The following is a 21628-nucleotide window of genomic DNA, read 5'->3' as shown; positions in this document are numbered from 1 at the left end:
ATTAGAGCAGGTTCCAACAATATAAAAATTATTTCAAAAAACAAGCAATATTCCTGGCACAAGACTCCAAAATCTTGTTCTGCTTAGGTTGTTAGTCAAGGTGAGACCTAGGATCTGTCACTGAAGAACTAAAGGAGGAGCTGAAAAAAGAAAGGAGGAAAAACTAGTGGCAAAGACAGGAGATTGATATGGTTACCTGCATTACAGGGTGTTCATGTCAGAGACCCATGGGGTCTTTTCCAGCCCTGTGATCTGTATATCTCCAGCCACTCCATGCATAGGTGGACATTTGTTCTTCACACTAGATCTTATTTTGCACTGTTTGGCTTCGTGTCTTGCTCAAGGTCAGGCAACAAGCAAACAGGCTTCTCTGACTAAGGGAGGGGTATTTAGTTTCTGGCTGCAAAGACGTACTATGGCAAGACAAATTCAGCCTAGAAATATTGTTAAAAAGTGACTATAATAGTAATCCCTGGAGCAACTTAGAAAGAGCTGTGATGGATCTCTGAGTACAGATCAAAAACCAACAGGAAAACGGGTTTTTTCTTTTCAACTGAAGTTTGAAATGACCGAGGCTCTAATAAAAAGGCAGCGACCTGCATGTACAATGTGGATGGTTCAACATTGCCTGGCCTCAGACATTTGTACATGGGTAGTTGGGCTGATGCTTTGGAGTCCACTGTGACCCTTACAGCATGGGCTGCCCAAGCAATGGTGAGATGTCACCTTCATCGCTGGTACTGCAGCTGCGTATGCCATCTCGGTATCACCTTCTCTCCAGGTGCTTCGTGTATCTGACCACGTGTGGGCTGCCCATGGCTGACATACATCAGCTTCACAGATTCAATGCTCACATGCTTGGTGGGTTTATCAGAGGGAGGAGAAATTGTCCTTGCTTAAGCTATGATGTTCAGCTCCGGTTGTGAGTTTAAGAGTGAAGACTTTTAGCAGGTTACTGGATGAGGAACTTAAAAATACAGATGCCCAAGATACCCAAAGTGTCACATAGGCTTAAGTGGATGTCCAGAGTGTGCACCTGATCAAAACCTAAGGTTTCACGCAGCCTCTGTAGGGTGTTTAGTGTTTTTTTTAAATCTTACACCTAAGCATTTTTTTTTCTCTTTTTGCATCCCCTTCTGTCTTGCAGCTCCAAAATCCCATCTATTGCAGCTGGCGTTGTCGGAGGTCTCCTGTGCCTGGTGGTGGTTGGCTTGGGCATCGGCCTTTACTTGCGGAGACGTCACATTGTCAGAAAGCGGACCCTGCGCCGGCTGCTGCAGGAGAGGGAGGTGAGTGCTGCTGGCACGGCTGCAACAGCGGCTGCTTTATTTGGGGCACTGGGTGCTGGCCACCTCATACCAGGGAATTAAAGTACTGTGTATCTGCCTTGTAACTCAACAAGCCCTCGTGTTGGCAAACACGGTGCCTGCTGCGCTAGTTGGAAAAGAGGCAGTGTGCACCTAACGCTTGCTCGCTTCATCTCAAGTCTGATGCCTCTGGATGTAATTTCCAAAAGCTTTAGGGGATTTAGATGTCTAAATCCCAATGAAAAGCACTGAGATTGTCTACTTGGAAAAAAACACGCCTTCAGGGTGAGGTGCCTTGTGTTTTCTGATCCATACCACCTTGCTGTGTAGACCCTCAGCCACAAATCGTTCCTCCCTCCAGGCAAGCCTTGGGGCTGCTGCGGCAACTTGGGCACTCTGGAAAACTTCACTGACTTCATCAGGTGTATGTCTGATCTTGTGGGGTGGAAAAAGAGAGAGAAAGGAATTGAGGAAGTGTTTGTGTCTTGTCTTCAGTTTCTTTTCAGCACAAAACCCCTACAAAGCCATTAAAGTGAATGGTTCATGTGTGTTACAGCATCACCCTCTGGGTACCTCACATACCAAATAGCAAAATTCATTATCTTGGATTAAAGCCACTCTTTTATGATTAGCCTCCTTCTTTTTCTAGTCCAATCCTAGTAAATAATTAGCAAATTGTATTTAGCATTCTGCTAAAAGCCCAGTTGCAGATTCCTTCTGTACTCGCTGGTTTTGCAGTCAGCTACACAAAAAATTGTCTTGCAGAACCTAATTTAATGCACCACCTAATGATATTTTATATACCACTGTATTCTACAGTTGTGACAGCAGAGTTCAATTTGTGCTCTGCTTGTATTGAACCCTCTGGAGTCATCAAAATGAGGATATCTCATCACCACAGAAAGGTTGTTGACCTGCTAAAATAAGACTATATCTAGCTAAACAGTTTTATTCAAGGGAAAGGAAAAAGAAAAAGCACCAAAAAAGTGTTAAATATCTCTTGTTTGGAGGGCATCCCTGCTGTCTGCAGTAAGTCTTAGATCAGATTTTGAAAACATCAATAACCGCTTCACCATCTCCTTCTTTACTGGGAAGAGAATCACTCAGAGTTTCAACTGCTGCTTGGAAACCCTGTGGTCGGGGGGAGCTACTGGTACCACAGGAATTTCATCCAGTTAAACAAAAGCAGACCTGAAAGGTTGCAGGTGATTTTTGCCCAGTATTTAAAACATTTTTGTAATTTATTTGCAAGTTCAAGATATAGAGATAGATAGATAGATATATATAGATATATATATATATATATAAATAAATAAATAAATAAATACATAAATAAATAAATAAATAATCTTCTTTAGGATCTAAGGTAATTACGTTGTTCTCCATGCCATGTTTTAAGGCTTTGAAGTCAAAGCCCGCCTTTGAACAGCAGTGTATGTACCTTCATTTGCCTTCAGAATGGCGGTTGTCACTCTGTGACTGATTTTTCCTGCAAAATTTGGAGCAACTTCAGATACTTATTGCTGCAAGTCAAGAGTGGAGCTGTCCTCCTGTAAAATTCTCGTGGAATAAAATGTTCATTACTTTAAAGGAAGGATTTTTTTGCTTCCCCAAAGCGTGCTGCTTGCTGTCCTCCTAGACTGTGACATGCTTCTAATGTCTTTTTCTCTCTGCACCAGCTGGTTGAACCACTGACACCCAGCGGGGAAGCACCCAACCAGGCTCATCTGAGAATTTTGAAGGAAACCGAATTTAAAAAGGTCAAAGTTCTAGGCTCTGGAGCTTTTGGCACTGTTTATAAGGTAAGATCATCATGTTTCTCTTCTCCTTTTCATCTTGATCCCTCATGCAGAAGACACACAAACAAAGCATGGACTGGGAGCTGCCATCATCATGTAGATATTCTTTTAGACTAGAGTTTATAGTATGTATGTATTGGATGGCAGAGAGATGACTCGATCATCATTAGTTGAGTTACAAATTGGGTAACGTGGCAGGTTCTATGTAAGATGTTGCCAAAGCCATACTGCTGAACCTGGAGGACAAAGATTTCAATTTTAAAACTACTACAGCCAAATGCACCCTGTTGTGAATATTAGCAAAAAACGAAATGTGCTTTGGTCAGCTCAGTGCTAAACTATTTTTCCATGTGGTCTGGGCTCTTGTATTTATAATTGTCAATCACTCTTTCATTAGAACTGACTCAGATGTGTGGAAGTGTCTACACACCTTCAAATGTGTAGGTCCACAAGGTATTTTTTCTCTTGACGTTTGTTGATCCTCTGCGTTTCCTCTTCACCAAGTTCCACTTTTCTGTGCTCCTACTTTTATTCAAGATATGTATTTCTGGTTTTGCCAGTGGTACTGAAATATAAACTGTAGATTCATAGATCTCTTTATAAAGCTTTATATTCTGAAGCAGGATTCCAGCTGTGGCTAGGAACTTCAAGGCAACAAATCCCATTGATCTCTGAGAATGTGCATCTATAATGCTGGGTACATCAGCAGAGTGTCCTCACAGTGTCACACTGTTTACCTGCCACCCAAATGCCTCCTGACACTATAGATATAGAGCACTGAACCAGTTGGACATAAACCAACAGGCCACGATGTACATTTAGGATGGGATTATTGGTACAGTATAGATGCCATCTTGTTTTCATGAGAAAATGCCAATTTTTTTTCATCCCATGATTTTTAAATTGGAAGTGGCAAGGTTTTGCATGTGCAGTTGCTGTGATGCACTGATTGATTAGATTTACATCTGCAAAAGTTGCTCTTTATGCATCTCTTGGGCTGTTTATACAGACATGGTCATGAACATGTTTTTTCAAAAAAATAGGGTAGAGGTGACTGAAAGAGAAATAACACTCCATTAACAGGATTTTGTTAATGCCCACAAGACACATTTTTTGCATATTTTTGTTGTCTTCCCATTGTTCAGAATATTTAAGTCTACTCAGAAGACAAACATATGTGTAATTGTGAGAATTAACCAGTTAGATATGAGACTGAGTAACTCTTTATACTTCTTTTTGCTAGGGACTTTGGATCCCAGAAGGGGAGAAGGTTAAAATTCCTGTCGCTATTAAAGAATTGAGAGAGGCTACATCACCAAAAGCCAACAAGGAAATACTTGATGTAAGTTTTCATATTTGTTTTGTCAAGTTCTCAGTGGTCTGTGGATTTCCCTCTGTAGCAGCTAAAGGGATTTCAGGGTTTTGGGTGGGAAGAAATATTTTGCGCCCCAACCTGAACTGTCCCTCTACAAGTGCTGGGCTTTGCAGCCCAGGCTGTGAAGCTCTTTTGTGTCTCCTACGAGCCCTGTGCTCACAGTCCAAATACTAATGTTAAGCTCGTGGGGTGACCTAAGGAGAGGTCAGGACCATACGTTTACAGCTAATTCTGCTGTCTTTATTCTGACATTTTAGGCCTTAAACTGTGGCATCCATTGCCATTACGGTGGTACAGCTAAAGCCAATAACAACAGATCTAATGATTTTTTGGATTCTGACACTGAAGATTGTCATAAGCTAGTTGCTTGGTTACATAGGATTAAATTAACTAAAACCAAAAGAAACACAAAAAAAATCTCAGCTGTCTGATTTCTCTGCCATGAACAGCAAGAAATTATCTCGCTTCCCAAAAGGAGCCTGGGAATTCTATTTTCTTGCTTGGGTGTAGCTCATCACTTCAGAAAACAGGGGAAAAGGCTATGGGATGCTGATCCAGGAGTTTATAAATGTGTGAGTTTACAACGGGTAAGCCAGCATCCTAAATGCAAAGTTCCCTGAACTTGGAATAGATAAAAATCTGAACTAGATCTGAAGCCACAGAACATACAGCACCAAGGATATACATATATATTTATATACAAGGAAAGGAAAATGCTGAGTGCAGAGAGGAGCACTGAGATGTTCAGTGTAACTTCGGTTCAGCTTTCCTGTGCTCTGGTTCAGTCCTCAGCAACAAGAAACGTGTGTGCGTGTGAACCGAGCCACTTTAACGGGAAATTTGTAAAAAAAAAAATAATAAGTCCAGCGTTGGCCAGCAAATGACACTTCAGGCAGCAAGGCTCACCCCGTATGGTTCAAGCTGGTGAAGGTCTTAACAAATCTCATAGAAGTGTCTGGAGATGGATGGCGGTGAACAAAATGCCACCTGTGCTACTGAAGGAAGCACACTGGATTTTTCTGATCAGCTGGAATAAGCAGTGTTATTCCAATACATTACTCCAACAGATTATGTGTTATGTACCACATGATTTGGTATGTGCGTGACAGCAATGCGAACAAATAGGTGGTCCATCTCAGAATCCATTAAGTGAAGCAATATCCATCTTCATTTTAGTCTAGTTAGACTCTAGACCAGTGTCAGCCCTTTCCCAGGTCCCTTGTAGCCCTGGTGGGTGCCCCTGCCCTGCCAGCGGGCAGGCTGCGGTACCCTGCTTCGCCAGCATTCCTGCAGTGAGGAGCTGGCAAAGATGCTTCTCGGCTGCCTGCCCAGAGCTCTGCCCCCCCCCCCCCGTTTCCCTGTCACGGTGAGAAGGAGCCTAACACAAAGCATGCTGTGGGCTTAACTGCATTAAATTCCTGTATACTGAAGGAAAGTAATGAATAAGCCTGCAGTACTGCATCTTGCCTTCAGCAAATCAAGATAGTCATACAATGGGGCAGTAGATGCAGGAGCTGCACACTCTGGTGATATCAAAGTCCTTTCTTTTCAAAGAAGTTTCTGTCGCACATCTCTGTGTTATCTTATCTTTTCCTTTGAATTAGGATGCTTAATAAAAAGCTTTTGCTTTTTTCAGTCCTGCACCTTTTTAAGATTATTTGGTTGGTGGAATTTATTCTATATGTCAGAAAAAAGTTAAAAAATACAAAACCAGTGAAAGAAGTCAGAAGGAAAACTCCAAAAGCTCCTCTCAAAACAGATTTTTGCTACAAAACCAACTTTTCAAGGTCCCTGAAACCTCAGAGATAATAATGTCCAATTAAAGATGATTTGTCTTACATAAACATGCCAGGTATAGAACAAGCGCAGCAGCTTTAGCTCATACAATCCAGGCGTGCTCTCGCTGGCTTTATTAGGGTAGGGCTAATTCAGAAGATTGTTGTTGAATACCAAGCATACTTGGAGCAGGTCAGAGTGTACTGCAGAGATTTCCAAGATAAACAGTTGAAACAAAGGCCCACTTTAATGTCTTGGGCTACTTAGAGGGACCCACGACCGCACAATAGCTCCCTTCTGCCCCCTGCAAGGAGGCAGTGGCCCATTTTGCTTTCCAAGTCTCAAATGTAATAGGTGGCGTCAAGGCTTGGACATGCTCCAAAGGCTGTGTGGCCCATATGCCTGCCCCGCTCCCTCAGCATCCCAGCTGTGAGCCCCCCTCAGCCCCATGAGGGCTGCCTGGCAGGTGGGCAGCCAGAACGGCACTGACTCCGCAGATATACCCCACCCCGACTGCTAGAGGGAACACAACGTGGATCTGAATCCCAACCAGAAGCAAGGCAAGGAACAAGCGCCCTTCATTGTTGCAACAGCTGGGTTTGGAAGCCCAGGGAGATGAGCATGTTTTGGTCTCTGCTTACATTTGAGCATTGCATGACAGAGCTGCAAGATTCTTTACAAAATGCTGCCACAAATGCTTACATAATCGAGCAGCAGATTGTTTTCTTGCTCTGTCTTTCCTTGAGCTAGCCCACAGAATCAGTGCTGTCCAATAGATCTTGATGACCTGCTCACACCCTACCGTAGCTTGAGGAGCGCTCTGCTGGAGATCTTCTTTAAACTAGCTGCCCAGCAGCCACTTTCATCCCAGGGGCTCCAAAACAAGGACACCAAATGCAGGATTAGCACCTCAGAAGAAGCTGCATTACACCGTGTTTTGCTTAGGCTGGCACGTCAAGCAACAATACCAAGGCCAGAAAGTGTTGCTTAAGAATTGGGGTTGCTTATTTCATGAACGTCATTGCTTTAGTAACTTTGTTTAATAATAGTTATTACCAGCCACGCAGCTATGTCACATCTGTGGAAAGCTTGTTAGATGATGAGTAAAGTGCTATGGTATTTCTTTTCTTAAGCTCTTAGAAAGCACAGATTTGCCCCTTTCCTTGCCACAAAAGTGCCCTCACTGTGATTTCAGGCTTTGGGGGGCTGCTAGCCTAACGCTGAATTGCTGAGGGATGATTAGTTGGCGTCACTCCAGCTGCTGAGTTAAGATGCTGACCTAAAAGCTCACTGCATGGAAAAATTCCCATTTATTTCCCATTGTGCTGGTTTCCAATCAGATGGCTTTAAAAATATCTAAATGTGTCATACTGTATACCAGACACAAAGTTAGTTTAAAAAAGCAAACAACTTCAGCTCTTTATTTTTTCCTGAATTTGGATTCAGTCTTTGAGGTGGCACTTGACATAATATATATTATGTATGATTATATATAGATCTCAAATTTCAATCCATAAGTGGCTGTTGCACCAAAAAAAACCATGAAACTGGGGGGTTTTACTCCATGGCCATATCAAAGGATGTATTCAGTGTGTCTGGAGCATACAGTACCAGCCTCTGAAGGCGTCTTCCCCTTCCTACAGAAGAGCAAGGGAAGAGCAGGTACCTTGGGTACCTTAGCTCGGTACCTAAAGCTACATGGGGTGACCCCAGGCTTGAAAGAAGATTTTTTCACTTACTTATGAAACTCAAACCCAAAATTCCAGTTGACCAAAGGTTTTATTTTGCTTGGGCTCCCACATTGTAAGTACCTTCCTGGTATCATTTACATCACTATATGGGTCTAAAACAGCTTTTCCAATTGGGGATGTTATTTTCACCAGTGTTGCTTCAAATAAAACATGTATTTAAGCTTCTAAAGGTGAACTGATTATTAGCCTGTTGTTTGACATGGACTGAAGAACAACATGGTCAAGAAGAACATGGTCTCTTTAAAAAATTGAACTGTCAGTTGCATCCTACATGACTTTTTTCTTTCTTGGTTAGTACGAACCTTGACAGAGGGGCAGAAGTCCCAAAAGTACTGATTTCCAGTCAGATTTGTGAAAAGTTCTGTGGAGGAATAAAAGCCGTATGACATATTCACAAGATGTGTTGCCCTTAAGTGCTCAAAATGATCAAATCCCATCAGCTTCCAGCTGACGTTCAATTTATTAATTCCTCCTGGTCTGTCCCCAGGATTTTATGTTCCACATTTGCTTGGTGTAGCACTAGTGGGACACTGGCTCTGCTGCGGCATCTTGGTGATGCTTCAGCGTTCAAAATCTGGACCTTCCACTGAGTGGAAAAACTTGGACCACAGAGTGGGAAATACAAGTACATTGTGTGTGATAGGTGGCACAGAATTTGCATATAGTATTTTAGCAACCTCTTGAATGACCAACTGATTTTCAACAGCCTCCAAATATTTGTGTCATGCTGTTTCACGCTGAGTTTTTTCTGTTCTTCTCAGGAAGCTTACGTGATGGCTAGCGTTGACAATCCTCATGTGTGCCGCTTGTTGGGAATCTGCCTCACTTCCACTGTTCAGCTCATCACACAGCTGATGCCGTATGGCTGCCTCCTCGATTACATCCGAGAGCACAAGGACAACATCGGCTCCCAGTACCTTCTCAACTGGTGTGTGCAGATTGCAAAGGTAAGTGGACTGATGTGCCTCCAGATCAGCTGAAACTCTTACAGTGGAGATGTGACAGCATGGGATATATTTATTTATTTACCTGTCTCTGTAAATCTTTCTGTTTCACCATGTTGTTCCTAGATACCTTATACGTGACAGGAAATGGTTACTTTGTCTTAAACAATTTACTGTTTTCAAGCTGCTGAGCAAACCTTAGCTATTCTTCAGAATGCTCCTAGACAGCGTAATATTATCACCAAGGCATTTATGTCCAAACCAAACACCTGGTAATGAAATGATAATGTGATGCAATGAAGCTGTGGCAGGGAAGTGAGAAGAATTTGGTGATTCCCATACCAAAATTCTGCTTCCATCAGTTCCTTTGGCCTGTGCCATGGGGCAGTGATGTTGTTGAATACACCTCCTTGGGTGCCTCGGAGAATTTCAGGCTGAAATCTTGGAGGACTGGGGGTTGAAACTGCTGATGAATACATACCAACTTTGTTCTAGCACAGGCTGGCTGTGACCAAAAGACTTTCAGGCACCCCAGGGCTGTTTTGTAACTTATATGCACTGAGTTGGTGCCTGTGATCTAATTGCAATGGCCGTAGTGCCAAGGAGAAGGCTCATTATCATACCTGGCACTGTTTGCCAAAGAGCAGAGCAGCAAAGGAGACTGAAGTACAGCCTTCTAGCCCTTAGCAGCAATATGCTGTGTTTGGAAGGTGGTTAGCCATGTGCAAGCATGGAAAAATGAAGCAAAATCAGCAAAAATATAGCTGCAGTTTGTTGGAGATTTGTCGTATGGGATGGCAGTATCCGCAGAGCCTGGCTGCTTTAATGATGCTTATTTCGGGCATGCTGATCCCAGGCTAACCACACACTTACAGCCTTATCGGTCCCTCGAGACCTTGTATACATCCCAGGCTTGCCCAGCCGTGGCTTGCTTTCAGGAAACATACTGAAGACCTCAGAAATGTATCCACCAAAACTATACAGAGCACATTTTTCATCTCGGTGTGTGTACTTTTTTGCAGTGCGCTCCACAGCAAGTGAATTTTAATTTATGTGTCCACCTGGGACGTGAACGGCTTTTTTCTCTTTTGCTCTCTTGTTTAAAATCAATTACTGCTCTGTCCTGGTTTCAGTCCCTTCGGAGGATGAGCTGGAGGCCACATTTCCCTCCTCCTCCTCCTCCTCGTTAATTTTTAAGGTGGCAAAATGAGTCCCCAAATTGATCCTTGGGGCATCACTTGCCCCAGAGGTTGCCATTCACAATTGTTAGCTTCTGTTTGATTTTTTTCCATGTCGGTTCCACATACGCCCATAGCAACCTCTACTCTCTCCACTGATGTCTGACCTTCAACACACTCCTTTGTGCTGCTCCACACTGAAGTTCTTCTCAGAGCACTCGTAAATCATGTGTACGGCTTTTTCCCACCAATGTGTCGGGTGTTACTACCCTGATAAAGTCATGCCAGATTTTTGGACATTCTCTGACTCTTCAAAAATTTACTTTTGGAGAGGGGGAAAAAAATGAAACAAATATATTGATGTCTGGTAACTAACCAGCAGGAGGCAAGTTCCCTGGGAAGCTTATTTTTGTTTCTGTTTTCACAGCTTTGAAATAAGTTTTCTTTGCATCTTTTACAAACATTATCTTTCACTGGGGTATGGAGTCCTGTCTTTCAGACAAGATGTTATGACAGAGCATAGACACTCCATGTGCAGAAACACTGTGAAGTAACCCTTTGAACACATTGGTCTCATGCTTAATGATGACAAATGGCTTAAACCCCAGGTCTGCGCACAATTAAAGATCTGCTGAACTTTCTAGATGAGCAGTTCAGCATCTTTGGTGTGAGGTTATGCATGTGCACAAGTCTTTTAGCCATCAGCATTTTAAACAGCTTAGTGTGAAACCGATATTCTGCCTTTCAGCAGCTTTGCGCCTTAGGCTCTGCAGCAAGGCATGTTTAGCAGGAAAACTTTTGTCCTAGTGGGACTGGATTATGTGATTATTATGTTTTTTTTTTAACATAGTCTGTTTTCTGTCGGCAGCTCAAGATGTTTTGTTTTAAGAGCTCTGCTCGCTAAAGATCTATTTCTGTAATTAAACACATGCTCACAGCGGCATCGTGCCAGTTTGTTGGGGTGGTTTGTTTTGGCAATGTTAGCAGCACATGGGTGAAGTTCTGCTGAGGGACTTGGGTGGAGGATTCGATGGTGGTCCAGGTTAGCAGTGGTCTTAAAGGGGGTGGAGGCTGGAAGGGAATTATTCCCTCTAGTGCTCTGTCATCACATCAATATGATCTTTTTGCTGGGAACTTTGTAGGTTATAAGTACTTTTTTATTAATTCTGCCTTCATAAAAATACAAGCACATGAGCTATCACCAGCTGAAACCTGTGGACTGGGGATAATTATGGTTTTTAGAGAAGATCTTGCAGGAAACGTAGAAATTGTGAACATTTTGATTCCATACACCAAGAGACTGGTGTTGAGGGAAAGGGGAGAGTAACCTCTGTGGTCAGAAACACAGCTGTTAGATTTATGCTTAAGAAGTCAAACCAGCACGATTAGTCGTATTCTTTTGTGAGAGGCAGTTGGAGCAAAAAAAGCACGTATGCTATGGCGAACCCAATCTCATCATGGGAGGCAGTGAAACTGGAAGAACTTGCCTTTTCAAAGAGAACTTGAAAATAGATGCGACTCTGAGCTCAGCCATGGAATGAATTTTTTTTCTTTTTTCTTTTCCTTCACCTTTGCAGTGGGTTGCCTACCTCATTGTTAGCAGGGAGAAGGCAGAGCAGGCTGTATTAAGACGCAGTATTGGTAACCTTGAATGACTGAGGTCTAAATGTGCTCTGTAGGCTTGGCCTGCATGCATATGGAAGGTGGTAAGCTCTGCACTGTGCTCTCCTGCAGTCACTGGACTTCCAAAAGGGCAGCTGAAAGGAGAGTTTGCCACCTTATTTGAAAGCCCTATCCTGATTTTGTATTTCTTGAACTAAATCCCAAAGGAACCGCAGCCCCTGCTATATCTAACTGCTTCTGTATTTTATCTTCATCACCCTACCAGCACATGGACCCACAGAAAGGTTCCTGGAGGGTAATTTTTACTTCTCCGTGTAACTGCACACGCTCATGTGCTCTACCTGCAATAAGCATCACATAAATCGAAAGAGCCAACCTTTTTCTGAAGGTGGGACGGGTTACCCCATGGTTATGGTGGTGTGCGTACAGTTACCGCAGAGCAGCTGAAGTCTGGTAACTCACTGGCACATCCAAACCCAGCAGTCTGTTGTTATTGCAGGGCATGAACTATTTGGAGGAGCGTCGGCTGGTACACCGTGACCTTGCTGCCAGGAATGTCCTCGTTAAGACTCCTCAGCATGTGAAGATCACGGACTTTGGGCTGGCAAAGCTGCTGGGTGCCGACGAGAAGGAGTATCATGCTGAGGGAGGCAAGGTAAAGCGCATCAGGGAGTGAACTGCCGCGTGTTTGTCAGTGTCTGTGCTTGCGCGTGAGCCTTAAGCACAGGGTTAAAAAAAATAGAGAGTGGATTTTTCAAAGCACTCAGCTGCCATCTCAGCATGCTGCCTTTGAAGCTGGTGGAAGTCCTCTGAAATCAGCTGAAAGCAGCATCAGACCAGTGGGACTGCAGCGGGAGCGGAGGTAGCAAAGCAGGGAATGCTTTTGAAATTCCCACCCAGAATGTCTGGGAAAAAGCAATGTTATTTAAAAAGCATATTTAAAAAAAAAAAATCATGGCTGAATTCATCGGTGTCGCCAACACCAATAATACTGTGCAGCTTATGAAGGGAAAGGGAATGCTGTATATTTATAGCAGAAGAAAGACCTGTCAGGCTTGGTTCAACACGCCTTCGTGTTGCACTGCGTGCTGATGGAGGGAATGTGTCCTGCTGAGAAATAAAAGGGAAGCTGCTTGCAAATATTGTGGAGACCATAAATGGGAACCATATGAGTGCAGATCAGTCTTTGTCATATAGCCTGAGACTGGATTTGTGTCCTGTTGTGGGAGAAGGTTAAGAAATAGTAATTTGATGGTTAAAAATATTGTAAAACTAATTTGTAGGAGATATTTCAATTGCACCTAATATTTTGCAAGTTCTCAGCTTCAACATAATAAATGAAAATAATAATAAGGCACTCAAAAATTGCCTGCTCTGCCACTCAGGTGGTTGTGTTGCTTGTTGGTTGGGTTGTGGGGTTTTTTTCCCCTTCTGCAACGAACTATTGGTTTATACACCACCTGGTGGTAAATACCACTAATAAATTTTGCATCAGCCTATTAAGGCTTATTTGTGAATTTTCCTAGGTTCCTATTAAGTGGATGGCATTGGAGTCAATTTTACACCGGATTTACACCCATCAGAGTGATGTCTGGAGTTATGGTGAGTCTAAAACCAGTTCCAAGTATTGCAAATGGGTTGCAAAATTTCAGGACTTCCTAGTGACTCTACGCAGCGACTATTTTTCTTCCTATTATGAGAAGACTGAGAGATTAAACACTAGCAATGAGCCAGAATCACCTATTCAACAAGTTAAAATTCCCATTAAACCGCATGTTAGTGAGGTGCAAGTTGTTTTGCAGAATACGCTTTCAGAAGATGAGCCCTCCCCCGAAAGGGGCTGCCGGTAGGAGACTCTGCTCCATTTGCTGAACTTCTGCTGATGCTTTTCTTCTGCAGCTTCACGTGAAATGTAGCTGGGCTGACAAGAAAGCCACATAACTAGAGGGAGGACTTAAAACCATTGGCCACGCTGGCAGTCAGCGTCAATTAGTGTAACTCTGCTGTGGCCAAAAATGCTTGTGCTGTCCTGATATTGAGAGGACAATGCTAAAAGGGGAGCAAAGTGATAACCTCCTTAGAGAATGCATTTTATATTTGGTATAGTTCATTAATCAGCTTGAAAGAAAAGAGGAGCAGAAAGGAAACTTTTCAAAGTAACTGATTCCAAAATTTCCACTCCATGGGCTCTCACATTTCTGGAAAATATTTAATGCAGATGGTCAGATCCTGTGTCCTTTTAGAAAAAGTACAGCCTCTGGTCCTCTTAATCCATTTATGTATCTTGGCATCCAAAATCTTGTTTTGTATCCTAAGCTACCAGACAATCACAACAGCTACATCACAAGAGTGCATGGTATGTCAGCAAATGACACTAAGGCAGCTGGTTTACACATCTTTCAAAAACTGATTTTGCTCGTCTCCAAAGAGATTGTTTTCAAACAAAAAAAAAGACAACTTCCATTTTTCAAACCACTTGCTTGGAGACAGAGACGGTACCCTGCATTTGCTTTCTGTGGGGCTGGGAAGTTTGTGTGATGTTCAACACTGAGATACTAGCTGAGATTTTTTTTTTTTTTTTTTTTTTTTTTTTTTAAATAAAAGCAAACCCTAAAACTTTTTTAAATAAAAGCAAGCCCTAAAACCTTAAGGAAAAGCAAGCACCCAGCTGCTGGTAAAGCGTCCCTCATGGTCTTCTCCTCCCACCCTCCAGGTGTGACAGTTTGGGAGCTGATGACATTTGGGTCCAAGCCGTACGACGGGATCCCTGCCAGTGAGATCTCCTCTGTCTTGGAGAAGGGCGAGCGTTTGCCCCAGCCCCCAATCTGCACCATCGACGTCTACATGATCATGGTCAAATGTAAGTTCACATTTGGGGTTGTGGGTGCTCCCCTAAGTCGAGTAAGTAGCAGAATTGCCTTCACCGTGTCACATTTGTACATGCCGTACCCTTGGTGATGGCACAGCAATAGGGTTTTGTGGAAGGAGTTGTGACACCAGAGTGCGTTCCTGCACCTGGAGCTGTAGCTAGAAGCATGGGATATGGTTTCATTAGTCACTAATTCAGCCAACCAGTGGGTTTTTTTCACCACACACACCTGTCAAGCCGAAACCAGGACGACACCACTGACTGATATTGTCAATTATTTTAAGCTGATATTGTTAGGCAGTATAAATTAGCATAACACCACCCACTTTACTTGATACTCTGTTTTTGTATGTCTAGAAAATAAAATTAACACTGCCTTCTCCTCCAGGCTCCCCCTTATGTGAGTATGCTTCCCCCTACAGTCATGCATGTGGATTGTGTCCTCCTTTAACTAAAGGGGTGCCAGGAGCACAGGCAGCACCATAACGGCAGATGCACGTGAGGATCCGGAGTTCCTCATCCGATTTCTTCCTCATTTTTGATGGCCCCTTTTGGGCACACAGCTGTTGCAGTGAAGTCGCACAAGAGCTGAGGGTCTCTGGAGCGCTTTTCAGCCATTTTTAGGGCATGTCAAAGGGCTTCTGAAACCCACGCCCCTTTTCTATCAGCTGCTAAAATGTCAGATTATTGCCTGGCTTCCCACACATCTCTAGACCACAATTGCCACATCCCTGCTCGCTACTGTGAGGATGCTGATAAGCAGCCCACTAGGTGGCATTTAAGACCTTGTCACTGGAGGAACGTGTACCTGTTGGTGAAACAGGAGCCATGCCATCATGGATACCCTGGAGTGCAGCACTTGTGGGGAATCCCAGAGCACCCACATGTCGCTTTGTTGGGACAGGCTCCACACAGGCTGAGCCTGATCCTGTGCTCCTCAGGGCAAGCAGGAACCAGATCCAGATGTGTGCACCGAGCCTGGGTGGTGCCCAGACCCAAAAGCAATGTCCTAAAAACTAAACCTCAGAGATGCTGAACCCTACTGACACCTCAGCCCCCTGCCTTTCCCTAGAGCCAGCCCAGATGCAAAAAGAAGGCATTTTTCCAGGCACCTAATCACGTACCTGTTGCTTGTAAAACACAGCCAGCAGAGCATCCCTATCCCCTTTCATACCGTTATGCTGAATTTAAACGCAGGAGCGTGAGGATCTGGGGTTTGAGCCTTCCTTCTGCTGCAGGACTCAGCTGCACATCTCTCACTGCTCCGAGCACCCCATGTCTGCAGGCTGTGGTACAGACCCTGCTGAAGCTGCACCGTTTTGTCTAAAAGAATTTGGGAATCCCACTCAGAGATAAATTCAGAAATAGTAGATGCTACTTCTGCAACAGCAGCAAACTCCAAAATGCTCCACTCTGTCTAAAAGCAAGAAGGATTTCTTCTTGAATTAGCAAGGTATCCTGTTTCTAGCATGGTAAAAAGTCACTGGGAATGATGAGATTTTGTCTAATGCAGATTTCAGATGGCATATTATTGCTTCCATTACTATGGATAGGCTGGGTTTTATGAGTTCCTCTAGACACAGTAAGCTTGACCTTTATTACTTTTAATTTTAAATGCAAGAGTCTCTACATCAGCTCATCCATTAGTTGATAACACAAAGCGTGGGTTTCCTAAGCAATAAAACAAACCACCAGTATCTATATCCAAAATCTCATCCAGCATTGATCCACACTAGGCTGTAGGACTTGTTTTTGTTACAGTCTGGTTACTAATTAAATACAGCTTAGATACAATGCTTCAAAATGTCCCCAGCAAGGATGTTTTGAATTTTAGAAGACATCTGGTACAGAGGGTAGCTGCTGCTTTAGGCTTCCCAGGATTCCACAAAGCAGCTCGTCGACTAGACAGTCACATCACCGCACCTCTGCAGGCACCCGCTGAAGTTAGCTTGTGTTCCTTCCTTCAGGAGCTTTTTTAGAGCAGGCCAGTTTGGACCAGTCCAGGCTGGCCACCCGTTTGCTCTCCTTCGGGTCTGGTGGGACCTGCCTGCCCATACAGAGATAGCCAGCAGGAGTGGAGACAGGTGCATCCTGGAGGTTTGCCAGCATGGGGGTTTATCTCACCTCCTTCACTCTTCCCAAAACTGCCAGGATGTGTATTTTAAATGCACCAGTGGCTGGTGAACAAACTCTTTGCGATGGTCCCTTACGGGGACCTCCTTTCTTTGTTCCATGCGTGGCACTGCTCTTTTTGCTGTTACATTTTATTTTAAGCTCTGTGTTTGATCACCGAGACAACTTCATTTGTGCACTGCTTTCCCTGTTGTCCCTCCAGGCTGGATGATTGATGCAGACAGCCGTCCCAAGTTTCGTGAACTGATAGCAGAGTTCTCCAAAATGGCCCGGGACCCCCCACGCTACCTCGTTATACAGGTACTAAGCCCAACAGTGGGAAGGTGTCTGGCGGGCGTTTAATACGAGACCCAAAATGATGATTAGTGCATGTGAAAGCATATAATAAGGATAATTTAAGGCCCAGTTTATCCTTGCTGGCCAGGTTCTTTCAGCTAGAATCACAAAGAGAATTCCAAGAGCAGTCACTATTTTCTTAGTCCTGGTCCCAGCCTCAGGCCAGTAACAGTCCATAGTGCAGTCCTGAGAGAACAGTCTGATCCTTTTAAGAATGCAGCTCTTTTACAGCAGCATGGGCAGAGATTGCACACCCAAATTCCCCTAAACTCTAGGTAAATTCGGTTAAACACACAGCTCAAGATTTTGTATCTTGGGCCTCTGGCTAAATCACTCTGTCTCCCGGAGGAGGGGATAGTGAGGGCCCGAAGGCAGCCTGCGAGACCTCCCTCACGCCCATTTGTCTCACAGGGAGATGACAGGATGCACCTGCCCAGCCCTACGGACTCCAAATTTTATCGCACCCTGATGGAGGAGGAGGACATGGAAGATATAGTGGATGCGGATGAGTATCTCGTGCCACACCAGGGCTTCTTCAACAGCCCTTCAACATCCCGCACTCCTCTCTTGAGTTCATTGGTATGAAACTTTTCCTCTGTGGAAACATGACAAGCAGTTTTAAGAGTGAGCTGCCTCTCATGATGTCTGTGTTTTCTTTCTCTCTCTCAGAGTGCTACTAGCAACAACTCTGCTACAACCTGCATTGACAGGAATGGGGTAAGTCCAAAAAAGTTGACCTTTAAAAAAGGAGCAACTCTTTCTGTGTGGATCAACTTCTACAAAACAGTCCCCCTAATACTGGTTTTCTCTACTTCCAACATAGCAGGGGCACCCTGTGAGGGAAGACAGCTTCGTCCAGAGGTATAGCTCAGACCCAACGGGTGCCTTCCTGGAGGACAGCATAGACGACAGCTTCCTGCCAGCCCCGGGTGAGTATGGCTCTCATGTCTCCGTCACACGAGCAGTCATTCACAAGCCATTTGGTCGTGAATATAATCATTGTCCTTCTTTTTCTGTAGAAAGGAAGCGAATCCAAATGCTTCCTACCTTTTTTTCTCGGTAAATGGGAGTGGAAATGTGTGCACATATCCTTTCCCTACACTTTATCTGGCTGTTTCTCTTTTTGGTTCCTTCATAGGCCATGTTCCTCATGTTTGCCACGTGTGTCATCTGGCCGGGAGCTTGCATGCTTTCTACTGGGGAGAATATCCTCTAAAACCCAGGTTTCACCCCTTAAACCATCTGAGCAATATAAACAGCTTTCTGGCAGTTTCACTGCTTTCAGATGTTGATACACAGAAGGCAGTTCATAGTTTCACGTGGACGTACAGTGTAGGCGGTTGGTGAGCGAGCCAGCAAGCACCAAGGGAGATGGTGCTGGGTTATGTGGTCATGGTGCTTTGTGCCCTCAAAAAATCCCATCTAACCTTTCCAAAAATACACCACAGCTAAAAAGGGTGAAAGACCCTGCAAGGAGTGGCATTGAAGTGAAACGTGGAGTCTCTTGTTACTGACGGTCCTGTATTTTCTAAGCATTTTCCTCCTCTCTAAATATTTTTCTAGGGAAACATTTTCTGGCAGCTAAGCTCCCAGACTGCAGTTTCAGAACAGTATCTGGGACATAGCCACCCACACGTCACTAAAATCAGTAGTAGCTATCTTGCTGTCTCGTGGTTCAAGCCATCTTTCTGCTGCTTTACAAACTGAATTACTGAAGGTCAGCTGGAGGGCAGCATGTTTGGTGCCACGGCATGGCAGTCCCTGCCGTCGGCTCTCTTCTGCGCTGGGAAGCTCATTGAGATGCTGTGTGAAGAGCAAGTGGCAGCTGGGTTGAAACTACATCTCAAGTGATGCAGGTGGCTGCATTACTTACATCTCTTTGTTTTCATTCCTTATTTTTATTTTCTTTTTATTCTAGAGTACGTAAACCAGTTGGCGCCCAAGAAAGCATCTGCCTCAGCGGTCCAGAATCCAATCTACAACAACTTTGCTCTCACAGCAAACTCAAAGGTCCCCACGGACTCCAGCTACCAGAATTCACACAGCACAGCTGTGGACAACCCGGAGTATCTCAACACCAACCAGTCTCCACTGGCCAAGACGGTCTTCGAGAGCTCTCCTTACTGGATCCAGGCAGGCAACCACCAAATAAATCTGGACAATCCTGACTACCAGCAGGACTTCTTACCGAAGGAAACCAAACCCAACGGTCTCTTGAAAGTTCCCGCAGCAGAAAACCCAGAGTACTTAAGGGTAGCAGCACCAAAAAGTGAATACATTGAAGCCTCGGCATGACCATAGAGAATTTCTTCTTGCAACGAGGCAAGCCAGACTCTGGGTGAACTACCTGGCTGCTGCAAGAACGGACCCTTGCCCAGAGTGAACGGCAACCACAATGCATCAATAAGCACACGTTTCCTTTTCAGCAGGGAGGCTGAAACTGTGAAGCCTATCTGATGGTAGTTTGCATCTTTTCTCGCCCATTTCCACATAATAACTGAGGCCTGTAGCCTGCACTGGGATGCATGTTGGGATGGAGCGGGATCTGGCTGGACAGAAGAAATACGGATGCATTCCTTTCATTTTCAAATGGTAGCATGGTAAGAAGCCACTCTGGGATGAACTTGTGAGCTGTACACATTGTACAGTCAAATTCCTTTCTACAGTCTGTATTTTTATAAATGTTTCTAACAGAATTTTTGGATCTTTTAAGAGATCAGATGCTTGTACTGCTGGTCTGCTATGTGGTGCTCAAGATCACCAGCAGGAAAAAAAATAAAAATGTTACTAAATAGTTTTCCAGAACTCCGGGAATTGAAACGGTTACTCCAAACCACCGGATTTTTACGATTTGGCTCTACATACTGCCTCTTGGCATGAAGAGCAGTGCATCTGGGGGATGGATGGGAGATTCTGCCCAGGGCGGTATGGAGTGGATCGCTCTGGGGAAAACTAACACAAGGAATGGCACAATGCATCACCTACTGACCACTACTGCTAAAAACTGACAGGAGGAACTCACCTCAGCATCATCTGTACATGGTTCTAAAGTGCTCATTACTCTGTTTTCTGATGGTCAAACACAAGACATCTTTTTTTGCTGATCCCTTATGCAGCTGTCAAGTTGTCAAAATGCCTTTCTTCTTCAGCAGAACTGTTAAAGATGTTGCCATAACTGAAAAATGAAGTGTCAAATAACATTTAACAGACTTTAATTAAATGTCAAGGAAATGCAAATGGTGGCAAATTGGAGCGTTCACGAGACAGACTGGAAGAACTATACTAAATTAAATTTGACTAGGGCAAGAAACACAGGTAGCTCTAGCCAAGCAGTTTTATTTCCCTTCTTGAAGGGGCTCAGAGCAGAAACCATTTTCCCATATAGATGTGGCAAAGAAAAGGGGTTTATCAGTTGTTGTGCTTTACTGGCTGCCAGTTGCTGTACCACGCTGGGGCTGGCTGCCTGGCCCTGTGGGGTTACAGATCCTGGCAATGCAGGAGGGGCAGTGAGAGTGAACTGAGGAAAGGGAGAATAATCTGGAGCGATGGAAAAGATCACCTCCCTCTTCTGAAACACAGGGCTGCCTACTGCTTCTTTAAAATACCCAGCGTTGTCTTCTCCTATCAGTGTGGAACAGGCAGGTGAGGAAGGCTGAGATTTTTAGCCTGATAGTATAAATCAATCACAGCAGCAAAAGCAGCTACTCTTTACCAGGGACCCATGATCCGGAACTTCAGATTATTCCATCATTAATATTTCTTACAAATGTAGAAGGGGTAAAGTGCCTAAAATGTAAATTTAGTCAGTGATTTAGATGCAGCCCAGAAGCAGCTTGGCAGGGCTGTTTTAATCAAACCGCCAGATCAGAAGGCAAATGCATGTTTGGTGATTTTGGTGCAAAGGCCTTTAGCTAGCTGAATGTGGACAACTTGCTTGAGGGGTGGCATAAGCAGCTGAGTCACAGAGGTTAGGTAGTCTGTAATAAGTCTATAATAAGTCAGATTTCTGCCACCACCATGTTTTGCATACATCAGTATGTGTTTCAGTTTAAGGATTGCATCTGGAGTCCAGCAGCAAGCAGCAAATCCTCAGAACATTGTTTTTACAGATTTATTGAGGCAAGACGGAGAAGAATGGTCATGTGAAATGACCCCTTCTCTAAGTAACATAGTGTAAAATGCATTAGCAGCTTGTGTGTGTGCAGTAACTTACCAGCCACACTGCAGTCTAGAGTAAAGCAGTATATTGGGTCAAAATCCAAAGATTTGGGACATACGCGTCACTGTGGCTGAGTACCAGGCACAGCAGTATGGAGGATGCGATGTTTGACTTTGATTGTTACTAGCTTGTATTTAAAACCCTAACCTAAATCCAGTTCCCATGTCCAGTTAGTGGCAGGTTGCTCCTTGCGTTCCTGAGAGCAGATGTGTTGTGCTGCTCTCACAAGCGTGCAACATGTGAGCACAGGCAGTGCTGCTTTTCTCCACCCACTGCCCCAGGAGGAATGTACATAACCCCCAAAAAAAGATCTAAATC

The 21628-nt window shown here is 44.1% G+C and overlaps 1 protein-coding gene across 3 annotated transcripts in view; it reads left to right on the top strand.

The window, feature by feature from the left end:
- EGFR (epidermal growth factor receptor) overlaps nt 1–21394 on the top strand; it is a 204392-nt gene extending 182998 nt beyond the window's left edge. For 2 of the 3 annotated variants that reach the window (XM_080386069.1, XM_080386070.1), the window contains 12 exons: nt 1148–1289; nt 2987–3109; nt 4350–4448; nt 8770–8955; nt 12253–12408; nt 13280–13355; nt 14467–14613; nt 16958–17055; nt 17503–17670; nt 17761–17808; nt 17915–18020; nt 19010–21394. In XM_080386069.1, the coding sequence (XP_080242195.1) occupies nt 1148–1289; nt 2987–3109; nt 4350–4448; nt 8770–8955; nt 12253–12408; nt 13280–13355; nt 14467–14613; nt 16958–17055; nt 17503–17670; nt 17761–17808; nt 17915–18020; nt 19010–19386 (1726 nt within the window). In that variant the 3' untranslated portion in view covers nt 19387–21394. The remainder of the gene's footprint in view (nt 1–1147; nt 1290–2986; nt 3110–4349; nt 4449–8769; nt 8956–12252; nt 12409–13279; nt 13356–14466; nt 14614–16957; nt 17056–17502; nt 17671–17760; nt 17809–17914; nt 18021–19009) is intronic. The other variant, XM_080386068.1, reaches the window with a different exon arrangement.
- Nucleotides 21395–21628: the final 234 nt, after the last annotated feature.

The sequence above is a fragment of the Falco punctatus genome (genome assembly GCF_963210335.1).
Source record: "Falco punctatus genome assembly, chromosome: 4".
Classification (NCBI taxonomy): domain Eukaryota; kingdom Metazoa; phylum Chordata; class Aves; order Falconiformes; family Falconidae; genus Falco; species Falco punctatus.
This window is presented reverse-complemented; position numbering and strand designations above follow the sequence as displayed.